At 50.0% G+C, this 17892-nt stretch overlaps 1 protein-coding gene across 1 annotated transcript; it reads right to left on the bottom strand.

The window, feature by feature from the left end:
* Nucleotides 1-1417: 1417 nt before the first annotated feature.
* LOC144490223 (homeobox protein PKNOX2-like) lies at nucleotides 1418-13717 on the bottom strand. Its single transcript, XM_078208015.1, has 3 exons — nucleotides 13638-13717; nucleotides 12032-12207; nucleotides 1418-2602 (listed from the first exon to the last, which is right to left on the bottom strand). Exons 1-3 carry the CDS (start codon nucleotides 13715-13717, stop codon nucleotides 2376-2378), a joined length of 483 nt encoding a protein of 160 aa, XP_078064141.1. The 3' UTR covers nucleotides 1418-2375.
* Between the last annotated feature and the right edge of the window lie 4175 nt (nucleotides 13718-17892).

A 17892-nucleotide genomic window follows, 5' to 3' on the forward strand; every position in this document is an offset into this window, starting at 1 on the left:
GCGTGAGGGATTCACTACTGAGGATGGAAGATCCAATTCAATAGCAGTAACTTTTAGCAGCCAAGTGTCATAAAGAATGTTTCTAGCTTTCAAAACCGGACTTCTCTCCTCCTCACCATCCAGAGCAGATTTGTCTGGCCGGTCGATTCCTTTCACCACTCACTGCCAGGTTAATCCCAAGAGTTGCAGTTTATCAGAGTATCTTTAATCTCTCTGCATCTGATAAAATACCCCAGCGGATTGGCAAAATACAGAAACGATATGTCCACTGGAAGCAGATGTCATCCAGCAGCCAGGCTGAAGGGTGCACCCTAACAGGAACGACGGCTGTGTGGAAAGGATGTGATGGAATCCTGATGGATCTCCTCTGGATGTGATGGAATCCTGATGGATCTCCTCTGGATGTGATAGAACCGTTCCATCACGAACCCCAAGGCATTTTGGGAAAGCCCCAGGTGGAAATGGGAAAATGGCTGGTTGTAAAGGTTTACAGCATGGAAACAAGCCCTTCAGCCCAACTTGTCCACGCCGCCCCTTTATTTTTTTAAAGCTACTAAGCTAATCCCAATTGCCTGCATTTGGCCCATATCCCTCTATACCCATGTAACTGTCTAAATGCTTTTTAAAAGACAGAATTGTACCCGCCTCTACTACTACCTCTGGCAGCTTGTTCCACTCACCACCCTCTGAAAAAATTGCCCCTCTGGACACTTTTGTATCTCTCCCCTCTCTCCTTAAACCTATGCCCACTAGGCTTAGGCTCCCCTAGTTAAGGTACCAATCAGCCACCGTATAATTGTGTGACAGAACACACACGGGGGAGAAGGGGCTATTCTTGTTCCTGTGGTTCTACGAGGGTGAACAATGAAATGATTGCGTGTTGCCCACCCTTCCTTCTGTAAATCGGCCAAATACGGGTCTGGGAGTGACAGCTTATGTTTCAGACGACAGGTAGACTGGATTAACTGTCCAGTCAGCAGCAGGAGAACTTTCTCATTTTATCGAGCTTGGAGGGAAACCAGAAGTGAGGAATTGGAGGAAAACAATCTAAAGCTTGAAGCTTTGAACAACATGGAGGTGCAGGTTCGGAGTATTGGCCACACTTAATTGCCTTGTAGTGTCCAAAGTTGTGCAGGTCGGGTGGATTTGGGCATGGTTGATATGCGGGGGAGTGGGGATAGAGTGCTCTGTCAAAGGGTCGGTACAGGCGCGATGGGCCGAATGGCCTCCATCTGCATGGTGGGTGTTCTCCGGTTTTTAAATTCAGGAGGAGGAATCTGATCGTGGCAACGATTACGCACATCACCGTGACGACATTTATAAGCAGTTTCCCCAGAAGCTGCCGAGATACGTCTTGTTCCCACACAGCATGTCCATGGAAAAGGAAGGGCTTAATTTTCACCTCCAGAACACAACAGTTATTTCAGTATTTAATTTATATTCGATAAATTTCTGGATTGCTACTCAAAAAACTAGAGTGTCTGGTTAAAAACAAGGTAAGCGGCAACTCTAGTAACATACTGAAGTCTGGCGTCATCATTCAACATCAAGATGATAGTAAAACACTTCTTGGTTTTTAAAAAAAAACACTCTGTGGGCCCTGGTTTGCCATGTAGGGTTACCAACCCTCCCAGATTGCACCGGAGACGCGAAGGATTAATCCCGGGACATTACTGTAAATAATAACCAGGTGAAATTTTGCAGGGGCGTTAGAAGATTTGTTTTTATAAAATCTTCTTTCCTAACTAAAATGCTCGATGCGTAGGAGGGGGGAAACACAGGCCGTTTGGCTGAGAAGGAAGAGGGAGGCCATGTCGTGAAAGCTCCAGGAATGCATTGAACCAGAGTTGGCAACCCTCTGCAGGTAACTTGTTCTGCAATTGAGGTCAGGTGAGTTCTGAAAGCTGCCTGTGGCCGACCAGGAGACAAGAGGTGGAGGAGGAGTGAACAGTGAAACAAGTGGCTCCGGCCCTTTTTCAATCGTTATTTATTTCGGTTGGAAAGCCAGGGCGAGAGCATGAGGGACACAGTCTCACCATTTCGCCCCTCACTACCTCCTTAGCGTTAAGAAAAGACTCAGTCCAAATGTAAAGCCAGGGGCAGTGAGGGCCTGTGGAGAGAACCACACCAGCCAAGTAAAAAATACAAATGTAAAACAAATGTCAAAAAAATGAAGGATACATTCACAATAACATTCAATAATACAGAATAAATCACAAAATAGATTCTAGACACAGGGGCCTTCGTTCTTATGACTGTCACCTTGATATGACTTGTTCATAGAGAAAAGAGTCTTCCATCCTTTATTTAAAAAAAACAGTCTGCACACTGGTCAAATTTATCTTCCTTTGTCTCCTCTGTGTACAACAGAGCTGTTAGTCGAGAGAGTCACTATTGTCCAGGCCCAGGTCATTAACATTGGTCGTCTGCAGTTCCCCGTTGTCATCCTCCTCCTCCTCCTCTTCATCTTCAATCTCGTCCTCGTCGGTTCCATCCAGCGAGTCATCACCCCCGTGGCCAGCCATCATGGCCTGCTGCATGGCGAGGGTGGCGGTGTCAGAGGAGAGCGTCTGGAGACTGTCCATGGCCGCGGTCATTGTGCCTGAAAGGGAATGGGCTCATTAGCACCTGGAATTAAATCAAAGGAGATGGAAAGAGACAGGATGTGCGATGGAGAGAAAGTGAGACCGCGGCAGAGAGAGAGAATGGGGTGGAGAGGGAGAAAAAGAGAGAGACAGACAGGGTGGACGGGGAGAGAGAGAGAGAAAGACAGAGAGAGAGAGAGAGAGAGAGAGACAGAGAGAGACAGAGAGAGAGACAGAGAGAGAGACAGAGAGAGACAGAGAGAGACAGAGAGAGACAGAGAGAGACAGAGAGAGACAGAGAGAGACAGAGAGAGACAGAGAGAGACAGAGAGAGACAGAGAGAGACACAGAGAGACAGAGAGAGACAGAGAGAGACAGAGAGAGACAGAGAGAGACACAGAGAGACACAGAGAGACACAGAGAGACACAGAGAGACACAGAGAGACACAGACAGACAGACAGACAGACAGACAGACAGACAGACAGACAGACAGACAGACAAGGTGGAGGGAGGGAGAGACAGAGACATAGACAGGGTGGCAGGAGGGAGAGGGAGAGAGAGAGAGGGGCGGAGAGGGTGGGAGAGAGAAAGAGAGAGAGAGAGACAGACAGGCACGCAGACAGTGGAGGGAGGGAGAGGGGGGGAGAGAGAGAGAGGTGGGGCGGAGAGAGAGAGAGAGAGAGGTGGGGCAGAGAGAGAGAGAGAGATGGGGCAGAGAGAGAGAGGGAGGGAGGTGGGACGGAGAGTGTGAGACTTGATGGAGAGAGAGAGAGAGAGAGAGTGAGACTTGTCGGGGAGAGAGAAAGAGAGAGAGAGAAAGTGAGACTTGACAGGGGGAGGGAGAGAGAGAGAGAGAGAGTGAGACTTGACGGGGAGAGAGAAAGAGAGAGAGTGAGACTTGACGGGGAGAGAGAGAGACTTGACAGGGAGAGAGAGAGAGAGAGTGAGTGAGACTTGACGGGGAGAGAGAGAGAGAAAGACTTGAGGGCGGGAGAAAGAGAGAGACTTGACGGGGAGAGAGAGAGAGACTTGAGGGCGGGAGAAAGAGAGAGACTTGACGGGGAGAGAGAGAGAGAGACTTGAGAGAGAGAGACTTGACGGGGAGAGAGAGAGAGTGAGACTTGACGGGGAGAGAGAGAGTGAGACTTGACGGAGAGAGAGAGAGAGAGAGAAAAAGAGAGAGACTTGACAGGGGGAGAGAGAGAGAGAGAGAGAGTGAGACTTGATGGAAAGAGAGAGAGTGAGACTTGACGGGGAGAGAGAGAGACTTGACGGGGAGAGAGAGAGAGACACTTGACGGAGAGAGAGAGAGAGAGAGTGAGACTTGACGGGGAGAGAGAGAGAGAGAGTGAGACTTGACGGGGAGAGAGAGAGAGAGAGAGAGAGAGTGAGACTTGACAGGGAGAGAGAGAGAGAGAGAGAGACTTGAGGGCGGGAGAAAGAGAGAGACTTGACGGGGGGAGAGGGGGAGAGAGAGAGAGAAAGAGAGAGTGAGACTTGATGGGGAGAGAGAGAGAGAGAGAGACTTGACGGGGAGAGAGAGAGTGAAACTTGACGGGGAGAGAGAGACTTGATGGGGAGAGAGAGAGTGAGACTTGACGGGGAGAGAGAGAGAGAGAGAGAGACAGAGAGACTTGACAGGGAGAGAGAGAGAGAGACTTGACAGGGAGTGAGAGAGAGAGAGAGAGAGAGAGACTTGAGGGCGGGAGAAAGAGAGAGACTTGACAGGAAGAGAGAGAGAGAGAGAGAGACTTGACAGGAAGAGAGAGAGACTTGAGGGCGGGGGAAAGAGAGAGAGAGAGAGTGAGACTTGACGGGAGAGAGAGAGAGTGAGAATTGACGGGAAGAGAGAGAGAGTGAGACTTGATGGGAAGAGAGAGAGAGTGAGACTTGACGGGGAGAGAGAGAGAGAGAGAGTGAGACTTGACGGGGAGAGAGAGACTTGACGGGGAGAGAGAGAGTGAGACTTGACGGGGAGAGAGAGACTTGATGGGGAGAGAGAGAGAGTGAGACTTGACGGGGAGAGAGAGAGAGAGAGAGAGAGAGACTTGACAGGGAGAGAGAGAGAGAGACTTGAGGGCGGGAGAAAGAGAGAGACTTGACGGGGAGAGTGAGAGAGACTTGATGGTGGGAGAAAGAGAGAGACTTGACGGGGAGAGAGAGAGAGAGAGACTTGACAGGGAGAGCGAGAGAGAGAGAGAGACTTGATGGTGGGAGAAAGAGAGAGACTTGACGGGGAGAGAGAGAGAGAGAGACTTGACAGGGAGAGCGAGAGAGAGAGAGAGACTTGAGGGCGGGAGAAAGAGAGAGACTTGACGGGGAGAGAGAGAGAGAGTGAGACTTGACGGGGAGAGAGAGACTTGACGGGGAGAGAGAGAGTGAGACTTGACAGGGGGAGAGAGACTTGATGGGGAGAGAGAGAGAGTGAGACTTGACGGGGAGAGAGAGAGAGAGAGAGACTTGACAGGGAGAGAGAGAGAGAGAGACTTGAGGGCGGGAGAAAGAGAGAGACTTGACGGGGAGAGTGAGAGAGACTTGATGGTGGGAGAAAGAGAGAGACTTGACGGGGAGAGAGAGAGGGAGAGAGACTTGACAGGGAGAGCGAGAGAGAGAGAGAGACTTGAGGGCGGGAGAAAGAGAGAGACTTGACGGGGAGAGAGAGAGAAAGAGAGAGAGAGTGAGACTTGACGGGGAGAGAGAGAGAGAGAGAGTGAGACTTGACGGGGAGAGAGAGACTTGACGGGGAGAGAGAGAGTGAGACTTGACGGGGAGAGAGAGAGTGAGACTTGACGGGGAGAGAGAGAGTGAGACTTGACGGGGAGAGAGAGACTTGATGGGGAGAGAGAGAGAGTGAGACTTGACGGGGAGAGAGAGAGAGAGAGACTTGACAGGGAGAGAGAGAGAGAGAGAGAGAGAGAGACTTGAGGGCGGGAGAAAGAGAGTGACTTGACGGGGAGAGTGAGAGAGACTTGATGGTGGGAGAAAGAGAGAGACTTGACGGGGAGAGAGAGAGAGAGAGAGAGAGAGAGACTTGACAGGGAGAGCGAGAGAGAGAGAGAGAGACTTGAGGGCAGGAGAAAGAGAGAGACTTGACGGGGAGAGAGAGAGAGAGCGAGACTTGACAGAAAGAGAGAGAGAGTGAGACTTGAGGGAGAGAGAGAGAGAGAGTGAGACTTGAGGGAGAGAGAGTGAGACTTGAGGGAGAGAGATAGAGAGAGTGAGACTTGATGGAGAGAGTGAGTGAGAGTTGATGGAAGAGAGAGAGAGTGTGAGACTTGACGGAGAGAGAGAGTGAGTGAGACTTGATGGAAAGAGAGTGAGACTTGACGGGGAGAGAGAGAGTGAGACTTGATGGAGAGAGAGTGAGACTTGACGGAGAGAGAGAGAGAGAGAGAAGAGAGACTTGACGGGGAGAGAGAGAGTGAGACTTGAGGGAGGGAGAGAGTGAGACATGACGGAGAGAGAGAGAGAGAGAGAGTGAGACTTGACGGAGAGAGAGTGAGACTTGACAGAGAGAGAGAGTGAGACTTGACAGAGAGAGAGAGAGAGAGAGTGAGACTTGACGGAAAGAGAGAGAGAGAGACAGTGAGACTTGACGGAAAGAGAGAGAGAGAGAGAGAGAGTGAGACTTGACAGAGGGAGAGAGAGAGTGAGACTTGACAGAGAGAGAGTGAGAATTGACGGAAAGAGAGAGAGAAAGAGAGTGTGACTTGACGGAAAGAGAGAGAGAGAGAGTGAGACTTCATGGAGAGAGTGAGTGAGACTTGAGGGAGAGAGAGAGAGAGAGACTTGAGGGAGAGAGAGTGAGACTAGACGGAGAGAGAGCGAGAGAGTGAGACTTGAGGGAGAGAGAGAGAGAGAGAGACTTGACGGAAAGAGAGAGAGAGTGAGACTTGACGGGGAGAGAGAGTGAGACTTGACGGAAGAGAGAGAGAGAGAGTGAGACTTGATGGAGAGAGTGAGTGAGACTTGATGGAAATAGAGAGAGAGAGTGAGACTTGATGGAGGGAGAGAGAGTGGGACTTGACGGAAAGAGAGAGAGAGAGAGTGAGAATTGACGGAAAGAGAGAGAGAGTGAGACTTGACGGAAAGAGAGAGAGAGAGTGAGACTTGAGGGAGAGAGTGAGACTTGACGGAAAGTGAGAGAGAGAGTGAGACTTGATGGAGAGAGTGAGTGAGACTTGAGAGAGGGCGAGAGTGAGACTTGACGGAAATAGAGAGAGTGAGAGAGAGAGACTTGAGGGAGAGAGAGAGAGCGAGACTTGACGGAAAGAGAGAGAGAGAGTGAGACTTGATGGAGTGAGTGAGACTTGATGGAAATAGAGAGAGAGAGAGAGACACTTGAGGGAGAGAGAGGGAATGAGACTTGACGGAGAGAAAGAGAGTGAGACTTGAGGGAGAGAGTGAGAGAGAGAGACTTGACGGAAAGAGAGAGAGAGAGTGAGACTTGACGGGGAGAGAGAGTGAGACTTGACGGAAGAGAGAGAGAGAGAGTGAGACTTGATGGAGAGAGTGAGTGAGACTTGATGGAAATAGAGAGAGAGAGTGAGACTTGATGGAGGGAGAGAGAGTGAGACTTGAGGGAGAGAGAGAGTGTGAGACTTGACGGAGAGAGAGAGACAGAGAGAGTGAGACTTGATGGAAAGAGAGTGAGACTTGACGGGGAGAGAGAGAGTGAGACTTGATGGAGAGAGAGAGAGGGAGAGTGAGACTTGACGGGGAGAGAGAGAGAGAGAGAGAGAGAGAGAGAGAGAGTGAGACTTGACGGGGAGAGAGAGAGAGAGAGAGACTTGACGGGGAGAGAGAGAGTGAGACTTGAGGGAGGGAGAGAGAGAGAGAGAGAGAGTGAGACTTGATGGGGAGAGAGAGAGAGAGAGAGAGAGAGAGTGAGACTTGACGGAAAGAGAGAGAGAGAGTGAGACTTGATGGAGAGAGTGAGTGAGACTTGAGGAAGAGAGAGAGTGAGAGAGTGAGACTTGAGGGAGAGAGAGTGAGACTTGACGGAGAGAGAGAGAGAGTGAGACTTGAGGGAGAGAGAGAGAGACTTGACGGAAAGAGAGAGAGAGAGTGAGACTTGACGGGGAGAGAGTGAGACTTGACGGAAAGTGGGAGAGAGAGTGTGACTTGATGGAGAGAGAGAGAGTAAGACTTGAGGGAGAGAGAGAGAGACTTGACGGAAAGAGAGAGAGAGAGAGTGAGACTTGACGGAAAGAGAGAGAGAGAGTGAGACTTGACGGAAAGAGAGAGAGTGAGACTTGACGGAAAGAGAGAGAGTGAGACTAGACGGAAAGAGAGAGAGAGAGTGAGACTTGACGCAAAGAGAGAGAGAGCGAGACTTGACGGAAAGAGAGAGAGAGAGCGAGACTTGACGGAAAGAGAGAGAGAGAGCGAGACGTGACGGAAAGAGAGAGAGAGAGCGAGACTTGACGGAAAGAGAGAGAGAGAGCGAGACTTGACGGAAAGAGAGAGAGAGAGCGAGACTTGACAGAAAGAGAGAGAGAGTGAGACTTGAGGGACAGAGAGAGAGAGTGAGACTTGAGGGAGAGAGAGAGAGTGAGACTTGAGGGAGAGAGAGAGAGTGAGACTTGAGGGAGAGAGAGAGAGTGAGACTTGATGGAGAGAGTGAGTGAGAGTTGATGGAAGAGAGAGAGAGTGAGACTTGACGGAGAGAGAGATTGAGAGTTGACAGAGAGAGAGAGAGTGAGACTTGACAGAGAGAGAGTGAGACTTGACAGAGAGAGAGAGTGAGACTTGACGGAAAGAGAGAGAGTGAGAGAGAGAGAGAGAGAGTGAGACTTGACGGAAAGAGAGAGAGAGAGAGCGTGAGACTTGATGGAGAGAGTGAGTGAGACTTGAGGAAGAGGGAGAGTGAGACTTGAGGGAGAGAGAGAGAGCGAGAGACTTGAGGGAGATAGAGTGAGACTAGACGGAGAGAGAGAGAGACAGAGAGTGAGACTTGAGGGAGAGAGAGAGAGAGAGAGACTTGACGGAAAGAGAGAGAGAGAGAGAGACTTGAGGGAGAGAGTGAGACAGAGAGACTTGACGGAAAGAGAGAGAGAGAGTGACACTTGACGGGGAGAGAGAGTGAGACTTGACGGAAGAGAGAGAGAGGGAGTGAGACTTGATGGAGAGAGTGAGTGAGACTTGATGGAAATAGAGAGAGAGAGAGAGACTTGATGGAGGGAGAGAGAGTGAGACTTGAGGGAGAGAGAGAGAGAGAGAGAGAGAGACTTGACGGAAAGAGAGAGAGAGAGACTTGACGGAAAGAGAGAGAGAGTGAGACTTGACGGAAAGAGAGAGAGAGAGAGAGAGCGAGACTTGACAGAAAGAGAGAGAGAGAGAGACTTGAGAGAGAGAGAGTGAGACTTGAGGGAGAGAGATAGAGAGAGTGAGACTTGATGGAGAGAGTGAGTGAGAGTTGATGGAAGAGAGAGAGAGAGAGTGTGAGACTTGACGGAGAGAGAGAGAGAGTGAGACTTGATGGAAAGAGAGTGAGACTTGACGGGGAGAGAGAGAGTGAGACTTGATGGAGAGAGAGAGAGGGAGAGTGAGACTTGACGGGGAGAGAGAGAGAGAGAGAGAGAGTGAGACTTGACGGAGAGAGAGAGAGAGAGAGAAAAGAGACTTGACGGGGAGGGAGAGAGTGAGACTTGACGGAAAGAGAGAGAGAGAGAGTGAGACTTGATGGAGAGAGAGAGAGAGAGTGAGACTTGACGGAGAGTGAGACTTGAGAGAGAGAGAGTGAGACTTGAGAGAGAGAGAGTGAGACTTGACAGAGAGAGAGAGAGAGAGAGTGAGACTTGACGGAAAGAGAGAGAGAGAGAGAGAGAGTGAGACTTGACGGAAAGAGAGAGAGAGACAGAGAGTGAGACTTGATGGAAAGAGAGAGAAAGAGAGAGAGAGTGAGACTTGACGGAAAGAGAGAGAGAGAGAGTGAGACTTGATGGAGAGAGTGAGTGAGACTTGAGGAAGAGGGAGAGTGAGAGAGTGAGACTTGAGGGAGAGAGAGAGAGAGAGACTTGAGGGAGAGAGAGTGAGACTAGACGGAGAGAGAGAGAGTGAGACTTGAGGTAGAGAGAGAGACTTGACGGAAAGAGAGAGAGAGACTTGAGGGAGAGAGTGAGACAGAGAGACTTGACGGAAAGAGAGAGAGAGAGAGAGAGTGAGACTTGATGGGGAGAGAGAGTGAGACTTGACGGAAGAGAGAGAGAGAGAGAGAGAGTGAGACTTGATGGAGAGAGTGAGTGAGACTTGATGGAAATAGAGAGTGAGAGTGAGACTTGATGGAGGGAGAGAGAGTGAGACTTGAGGGAGAGAGAGAGAGAGACTTGACGGAAAGAGAGAGAGAGAGAGAGAGAGTGAGACTTGACGGAAAGAGAGAGAGTGAGACTTGATGGAAAGAGAGAGAGAGAGAGAGAGAGAGAGTGAGAATTGACGGAAAGAGAGAGAGAGAGTGAGACTTGACGGAATGAAGAGAGAGAGTGAGACTTGACGGAAAGAGGGAGAGGGAGAGTGAGACTTGAGGGAGAGAGAGAGTGAGACTTGAGGGAGAGAGAGAGAGACTTGAGGGAGAGAGAGAGAGCGAGACTTGACGGAAAGAGAGAGAGAGAGAGTGAGACTTGATGGAGTGAGTGAGACTTGATGGAAATAGAGAGAGAGAGAGAGACACTTGAGGGAGAGAGAGAGAGTGAGACTTGACTGAGAGAGAGAGAGAGAGAGTGAGACTTGAGGGAGAGAGTGAGAGAGAGAGACGTGACGGAAAGAGAGAGAGTGAGACTTGACGGGGAGAGAGAGTGAGACTTGACGGAAGAGAGAGTGAGACTTGATGGAGAGAGTGAGTGAGACTAGATGGAAATAGAGAGAGAGAGTGAGACTTGATGGAGGGAGAGAGAGTGAGACTTGAGGGAGAGAGAGTGAGTGTGAAACTTGACGGAGAGTGAGACTTGACGGGGAGAGAGAGAGTGAGACTTGACGGAGAGAGAGAGAGGGAGAGTGAGACTTGACGGGGAGAGAGAGAGAGAGAGTGAGACTTGACGGGGAGAGAGAGAGAGAGAGACTTGACGGGGAGAGAGAGTAAGACTTGAGGGAGGGAGAGAGTGAGACTTGACGGAAAGAGAGAGAGAGAGTGAGACTTGATGGAGAGAGAGAGAGAGTGAGACTTGACGGAGAGAGAGAGTGAGACTTGACAGAGAGAGAGAGAGAGTGAGACTTGACAGAGAGAGAGAGAGAGAGTGAGACTTGACAGAGAGAGAGAGAGAGAGAGTGAGACTTGACAGAGAGAGAGAGAGTGAGACTTGACAGAGAGAGAGAGAGAGAGAGTGAGACTTGACAGAGAGAGAGAGAGTGAGACTTGACAGAGAGAGAGAGAGAGTGAGACTTGACAGAGAGAGAGAGAGAGAGAGTGAGACTTGACAGAGAGAGAGAGAGAGAGAGAGTGAGACTTGACAGAAAGAGAGAGAGAGAGTGAGACTTGACGGAAAGAGAGAGAGAGAGAGAGTGAGACTTGATGGAGAGAGTGAGTGAGACTTGAGGAAGAGGGAGAGTGAGAGAGTGAGACTTGAGGGAGAGAGAGAGAGAGAGTGAGACTTGACGGAGAGAGAGAGTGAGACTTGAGGGAGAGAGAGAGAGATAGAGAGACTTGACGGAGAGAGAGAGAGAGCGAGACTTGACGGGGAGAGAATGAGACTTGACGGAAAGTAGGAGAGAGAGTGAGACTTGACGTAGAGAGAGAGAGAGTGAGACTTGAGGGACAGAGAGAGAGAGAGAGAGAGACTTGACGGAAAGAGAGAGAGAGAGAGAGAGTGAGACTTGACGGAGAGAGAGAGTGAGACTTGACGGAAAGAGAGAGAGAGAGAGTGAGACGTGACGGAAAGAGAGAGAGAGAGTGAGACTTTACGGAAAGAGAGAGAGAGAGTGAGACTTTACGGAAAGAGAGAGAGAGAGTGAGACTTGACGGAAAGAGAGAGAGAGAGTGAGACTTGACGGAAAGAGAGAGAGAGAGTGAGACTTGACGGAAAGAGAGAGAGAGAGTGAGACTTGACGGAAAGAGAGAGAGCGAGACTTGACAGAAAGAGAGAGAGAGTGAGACTTGAGGGAGAGAGAGAGAGAGTGAGACTCGAGGGAGAGAGAGTGAGACTTGAGGGAGAGAGAGAGTGAGACTTGCCGGAGAGAGAAGGAGTTAGACTTGACGGAGAGAGAGAGTGAGAGAGAGACAGAACCGAGAGAGACAGAGACTGGGATGGGAAATGGACAGGACGAGAGAGTTGGAGAAAAGTGGGGAAGTAAGAGATTGAGTTCAGACTGTGAGGGAGCAGACAGAGAACAAGTGAGAGAAGGCACGCACATTCCTGGTGCCCACGTATCAGATGGGAACAGAGCTGGGAGCACTGGGATATTGAGGCTGACTGTGTGTCAGACTATGAGGTGAGTGTTTAATTCCACCTACTGTCTGGGTTGCTGGGATTCCCTCCTTGCTGCTGTAACACTCCTGCTGCGATCGAGTCTGGCCAGAAGCGCTGAGTCGGTCGGTGTTGGGATTTGATTTTCTTTGCTTTAGGAGCTGGGTCAGGATTACTGGCATCAAGCATTGGCTGCAGGATACGCCGCCTGGCATTGATAAACCTGGTGGAAGACAGAACAGGGTTAAGGTCAAAGCCTGGGCTGCACCTGAGGGAGCAGGGTCTCCCCTCTTCCTCCAAGAACAAGAGTTCAGGTACTCAAAACTGCACTTCTGCACCTCAGGATATCCAACAATTCGAAACAGCAGCAATATGATGAAACTGTCCGAAACCTCCCAGTTCTCCTCCAAGCTGGAAACTTTCCTGACTGAATTTATCATCACTCCCTCATGGTCTCTGGTCTGGAATCTTGGAATTCTCAATCTAACATCACAGACGGCACGGTGGCACAGTGGTTAGCGCTGCTGCTTCACAGCACCAGGGACCCCCCGGATTCGATTCCCGGCTTGGGTCACCGTCTGGGTGGAGTTTGCATGCTCTCTCCATGTCTGCCTGGGTTTCCTCTGGGTGCTCCGGTTGCCTCCCACACTCCAAAGATGTGCAGGTTAGGTGGATTGGCCATGATAAATTGTCCCTTAGTGTCAGGGGGACTAGCTCGGGTAAATGCATGGGGTTATGGGGATGGGGCCTGGGTGGGATTGTGGTCGGTGCAGATTCGATGGATCAAATGGCCTCCTTCCGCACTATAGGATTCTATCACCCTGTGAGCACTATCACCAGAAAAGTGACCTTATAGTTGTTGGGTTATCATTAAAATACTAACATTGCTTAGAAAGAAAATGTGCTGTCCTTATCTAGTCCACCCACAGCCACGCGGTTTACTTTTAACTGCCCTCTGAAGTGGTCTAGTTTGTCACTCAAACTCCCTGTGGTCTGAGAAGTGCCTACGCCACCGCTCCAACCCTCCAACCAAATCACCTCGGGGCAATTAGGGATGGATAATAAATGCCAGCCTTGCCAGTGATGGCAACATCCTGAGAAAATGGTTCAAGGCCCACCATCATCCTGGCAGGGCAAGCAGAAGTGGACAATAAACATGACCGTGCCAGTTTGAGCCACATTCCAAGAACAAGCTTACAAAAGTAACTTCATGAGTGAAATCAGGCATCTGTTTCACAAGGAGATATTGTCCCCTGGGATTTATGGGGTAATTCTGCAGTCTGGTGATGGTAGGGCAGATGCCTCAGGAAACCATGCGCTGTGTTCAATCGCAACTGCTTCAGTCATGCCCTCTCCGTCTGTGCTGAACGCTCTTGTCAGTGATGCAAATGGAATTTATTTAAAGTTCTTAAAGTTTATTTATTAGCATCACAAGTAAGGCTTACATTAACACTGCAATGAAGTTACTGTGAATTTCCCCTAGTCGCCACACTCCGGCGCCTGTTCGGGTCAATGCACCCTAACCAGCACGTCTTTCAGATTGTGGGAGGAAACCCACGCAGACATGGGGAGAATGTGCCAACTCCGCACAGACAGTGACCCAAGCTGGGAATCGAACCCAGGTCCCTGGCGCTGTGAGGCAGCAGCGCTCACCATTGTGCAACTGGGGACTTGTCCTGTGTCGAGCTCCTTTGAACTGAACGGGTTAGTGCTAGGGTCAAACTGGTGGGCATGTTGCCCTGCACATTTGCCTGTGTGAGAGACCAGGCAGCCCGAAGGAGAGTGGGAAGCTGCAGTCAATTCCACTCGTACCTATTTACCAGGAGGTCCCACCCTCCTTGGTATTGGGAGGGGATGCGCTGACAGGAACGCTCAGCACTCACGGGAGGGCTGCGCAGGCTTGGCTCGAGCAAGACAATAATTTGGTTCGGGGACGAACAATGTCCCAAGATGATCTACCTGAACCTTACCACTGACAGACGCGGTGGCAGTATTGGGGCACCAGCCCACAGGGCATGTGGTCTGGTTTGGAATGGGCGCAGATCCTTCGGCTCAGTTTTCACTTGCTGGGAAATACAAGCAAGTGCCCACAGGATGCAGCCAGGTTTGGCTATCCTGCCTCCTGCAGTCAAACAGCCTATCACCGTTAGGCGGGTAAAATGGTGCTGCTTTTTGGACGCTTTACAGGAACATTTTGAGATTTTAAAAAATTTTCAGTGAGACAATGGAGGAGCTATTAGAATCATAGAATCCCTACAGTGCAGAAGGAAGCCATTCGGCCGATCGAGAGCATCGACAACAATCTCACCCAGACCCTATTCCCGTAACCCCACATATTTACCCCGCTGGCCGGGTGTGAGCGAAAGATTGGTCAAACAGGTAGGTTTTAAGGGGGTGAGCAAGTTGAAGCGATTGAGTGAAAGAATATCCCAGAGCTTTGATAACAGCAATCAAAAGTGGGATTAAAAAGAAATCAGGGGTGCACAAGAGGTCAGAGTTGTTGGGCTGGAGAAGATTGCAGAGACAGGGAAAGAAGAGGCAATGGAGAGATTTGAACACAAGGTTAAAGTCAAGGCGATGTTGGACCCAAAAGCAATGCAGGTCACAGGGGAATGGGATAAGGTGCAAGTTTCTGATGAGCTCATATTTACACAAATGGTGTGAGGTCACACTGGAAAACATTGGACTCATCAAGTCTGGCTGTTAAGAGATGCATGGAGAGTTTCCACAGCAGGTGACTGAGGGAGGGCAGGAGTGACATTCGAGAGGTCAGAGTTGCCAATGGAATTTGCAATTTCAGGAGACTTGGGACCAATAATTTCTCTCTTTTCATGGTCATATGGTATTGCAATTTATTCCCTTGCTGACTCACTAACATCTTATTTTCCTGTTCAACTATGTTCATTTTGAATCCTCAACCTTTTTAAATGCCAAATCTGAGATGTGAGTTTACCTCGGACACAGCGTGGAAGAGATACACATCCCCTTTCCCCAGTGCTGCCTGGCTGGTTTTGATTTGGACTGGATAACATTTTTTCCATTGGGGCGTCTGGAAATTTCTACAAGTTTAGACCAAGCGGCAGACCAACACTTTTTTTTAAAGAAAATCTCAGTCATATTTTCCACTAACATCTATTTATCAAGTTGAGGTCATTTTCATCACACGAGCAAACTCAATGATCCCACTCTCCTTGCCATCCCTATCCTGTCCTTTTGTCTGATCCAACAGTTGGTGCCTGACCAGATCCTATATCATTTATCGCTTTAACTATTAACAATCTGCCTGAAAAAAGAGAGTCCCAAAGTGACTTATAATTTCCAAAAGCAAGTTTGAGATGGAATGAAATAAGGAATTCCATTAAATCAAACCCCCGCCATCACCCGGTCTGCCTCATTAACTTCAACAGTCAGACAATCCAATACAAAAAACGGTATTGTGCAAATATTCAGGTCAAAATGAAATAGTTTAAGTACATTTGGAGGAGTTGACAGATAGTTAGGGCAGTGCACATAGCACTATGGAAGGAAAGGAGGGAAGGTGGAGGGGCAAGGGGGGTGACAGAGGGCAAGAAAGGGAAAGAGAAAGGGGCTGAAAGAGAAAGGGCTGAAAGAGGGGGCAATGAGAGAGAGACCCATAGAATCCCTACAGTGCAGAAGGAGGCCATTCAGCCCATTGAGTCTGCAGTGACTCTCTGAAAGAGCTGACCCTCTCCTTCTCTCTCCCATGCTGACCCTCCCTCTCTCCTTCCCGTCGCTGACCCGCTCGCCCTCTCGCTCCCAACGCTGACCCTCTCTCTCTTTCTCCCTCCCAACGCTGACCCTCTCTCTCTCGCCCTCCCGCTGACCCTCTCCATCTCTCTCCCATGCTGACCCTCTCTCTCTCCTTCCCGTCGCTGACCCGCTCGCCCCCAACGCTGACCCTCTCTCTCTCGCCCTCCCACTGACCCTCTCTCTCTTTCTCCCTCCCGACACTGACCCTCTCTCTCTCTCGTTGCTGACCCTCTCTCGCTCCCGACACTGACCCTCTCTCGCCCTCCCCCGCTGACTCTCTCTGCCTCCCGACACTGACCCTTTCTCTCTCTCTCCCCCTCCCGACACTGACCCCCTCTCTCTCCCTCCCGACCCTGACCCTCTCTCTCTCCCTCCCTCCCTCCCGACGCTGACCCACTCTCTCTCTCCTTCCTGACGCTGATCCTCTCTCTCTCCCCCATGCTGACCCCCTCTCCTCTCTCTCTCCTGTTGCATACAGTCTGCAAATTGGACCTGTGAATGAAACTGGAGCTCACTCACCCTCACTGATCTCTGCACCATGATCCTGGTAAGGTTGTTGGTTAGAGGATAGTTGCTAAGCCCATCTAATGCCATGTCCATCTCATCTTTTTCCTTTTTTCTTCCCCACCCTACCCATGTGGCTCACCCGGGGGGGGGGGGGGGGGGGGGGGGGGGGCGGCGGCGGCGGCGGCGCATATTGAACTCCAGACCATGGGGTCTAGACTAATAAATAAACTTGGTGTATTGGCTAACGCATCACTGCTCAGCAATTTAATTAGAGAACTTTCTAGCTTTAAGTTTTGAATTTATTTATTGGTGTCACAAGTAGGTTTACATTAACACTGCAATGGGGTTACTCTGAAAATCCCCTAGTCGCCACACCCTGTTCGAGGACACTGAGGGAGAATTTAGCATGGCCAATGCACCTAACCAGCACGTCTTTCAGACTGTGGGAGGAAACCGGAGCACCAGAAGGAAACCCACACAGACACGGGGAGAACATGCAGACTCCAAACAGACAGTCACCCAAGCCGGGAATCGAACCAGGGTACCAGGCGACGTGAGGCAGCAGTGCTGACCACTGCGCCACCATTCCGTCCTTATAATCTATAAGATCTACAAACTCAGTATTGGGAGCTCAGGGTCCATTTACTCATTTAACCAGTCGAGCCTCAAAAAAAGAAGTCTCAACTAAAGGAGTACTCAACTACTGTGAGGGAGGTTTCGCTCCCCCATAACAACCAACGCAAAAGTGGAAGATTGTAACCAAGACCTACAAATCTACCACAAGATGAAATCTATAGACAGTGTCAAAATAAAGATATTTCTGACTTTGCAGTGATATCCGCAAAGTGTGCTGGGACTTGTGGTTTGATGGAGTGAGGGATGATTTGCTGTTTGACTACACTCCCCAGAATTGTGCAACCTCTAACCAGCATCAAACTGGGCCAGGTTCTTCTTTTAATAGCTACCTGTTGTCAGGGCAACACTGCTGCTGCTGGCAAATTCAGCTGCTGCCGTAGTTTTACTTGAGCAAAAATAGAACACTTTAATTGTTGAAAACAAAAGGCATTTTATTTCATAAGAGATCTTGTACGTGAGGTACATTCTGCTTATCAGAGCAAAAGGAGGGAGGTTGGTGGAAGGCAGAGGAACTGAACCCCCCCCGACAGAAAAAGGGTTCTGAATACACTTACTGAGGAGGTTGGCCAAGGGGGCATCTCAGCATTGTAGTGTCACCCCCAGCACCCACTGGACCTCCCAGGAGAGGGTGGGGCGGGGGGTAGTGGTTATGGAGGGGAGAGGTCAAAGGCAGTAGACAGAGCAAACTGCCGAATGTGTTAAAGCATGAGCCGAAATATAGAATAGCACAATATTACTGCACTGCAAGAGACCTTTCAATTCATCCTGACTGTACCAGTTCTCTGAAAGAACTCTCCATTTGTCCTTTGCCGACAGCTTTTTAAGTCTGATTTTTCGAGTTTTAAAGGGAAAAAGTAAAAAGGTAGTTAAAATACTGCTTCCAACAATAGCACGGTGGCACAGTGGTTAGCGCTGCTGCCTCATAGCGGCAGGGACCCGGGTTTGATACCCGGCTTGGGTCACTGTCTGTGTGGAGTTTGCACGTTCTCCCCAT

The sequence above is a fragment of the Mustelus asterias genome, unplaced genomic scaffold (genome assembly GCF_964213995.1).
Source record: "Mustelus asterias unplaced genomic scaffold, sMusAst1.hap1.1 HAP1_SCAFFOLD_3035, whole genome shotgun sequence".
Lineage (NCBI taxonomy): Eukaryota > Metazoa > Chordata > Chondrichthyes > Carcharhiniformes > Triakidae > Mustelus > Mustelus asterias.

Bases quoted from the DNA above. Each gene is read 5' to 3' on its own strand.
- LOC144490223 (XM_078208015.1), bottom strand. From the start codon at position 13,717: ATGCCCACCAGTTTGACCCTAGCACTAACCCGTTCAGTTCAAAGGAGC. The intron at 12,208-13,637 runs GTGAGCGCTGCT...GTCTTCCACCAG, and splicing joins AAGTCCCCAGTTGCACAATG to GTTTATCAATGCCAGGCGGC. The intron at 2,603-12,031 runs GTAGGTGGAATT...ATTCCCTTTCAG, and splicing joins GAATCCCAGCAACCCAGACA to GCACAATGACCGCGGCCATG.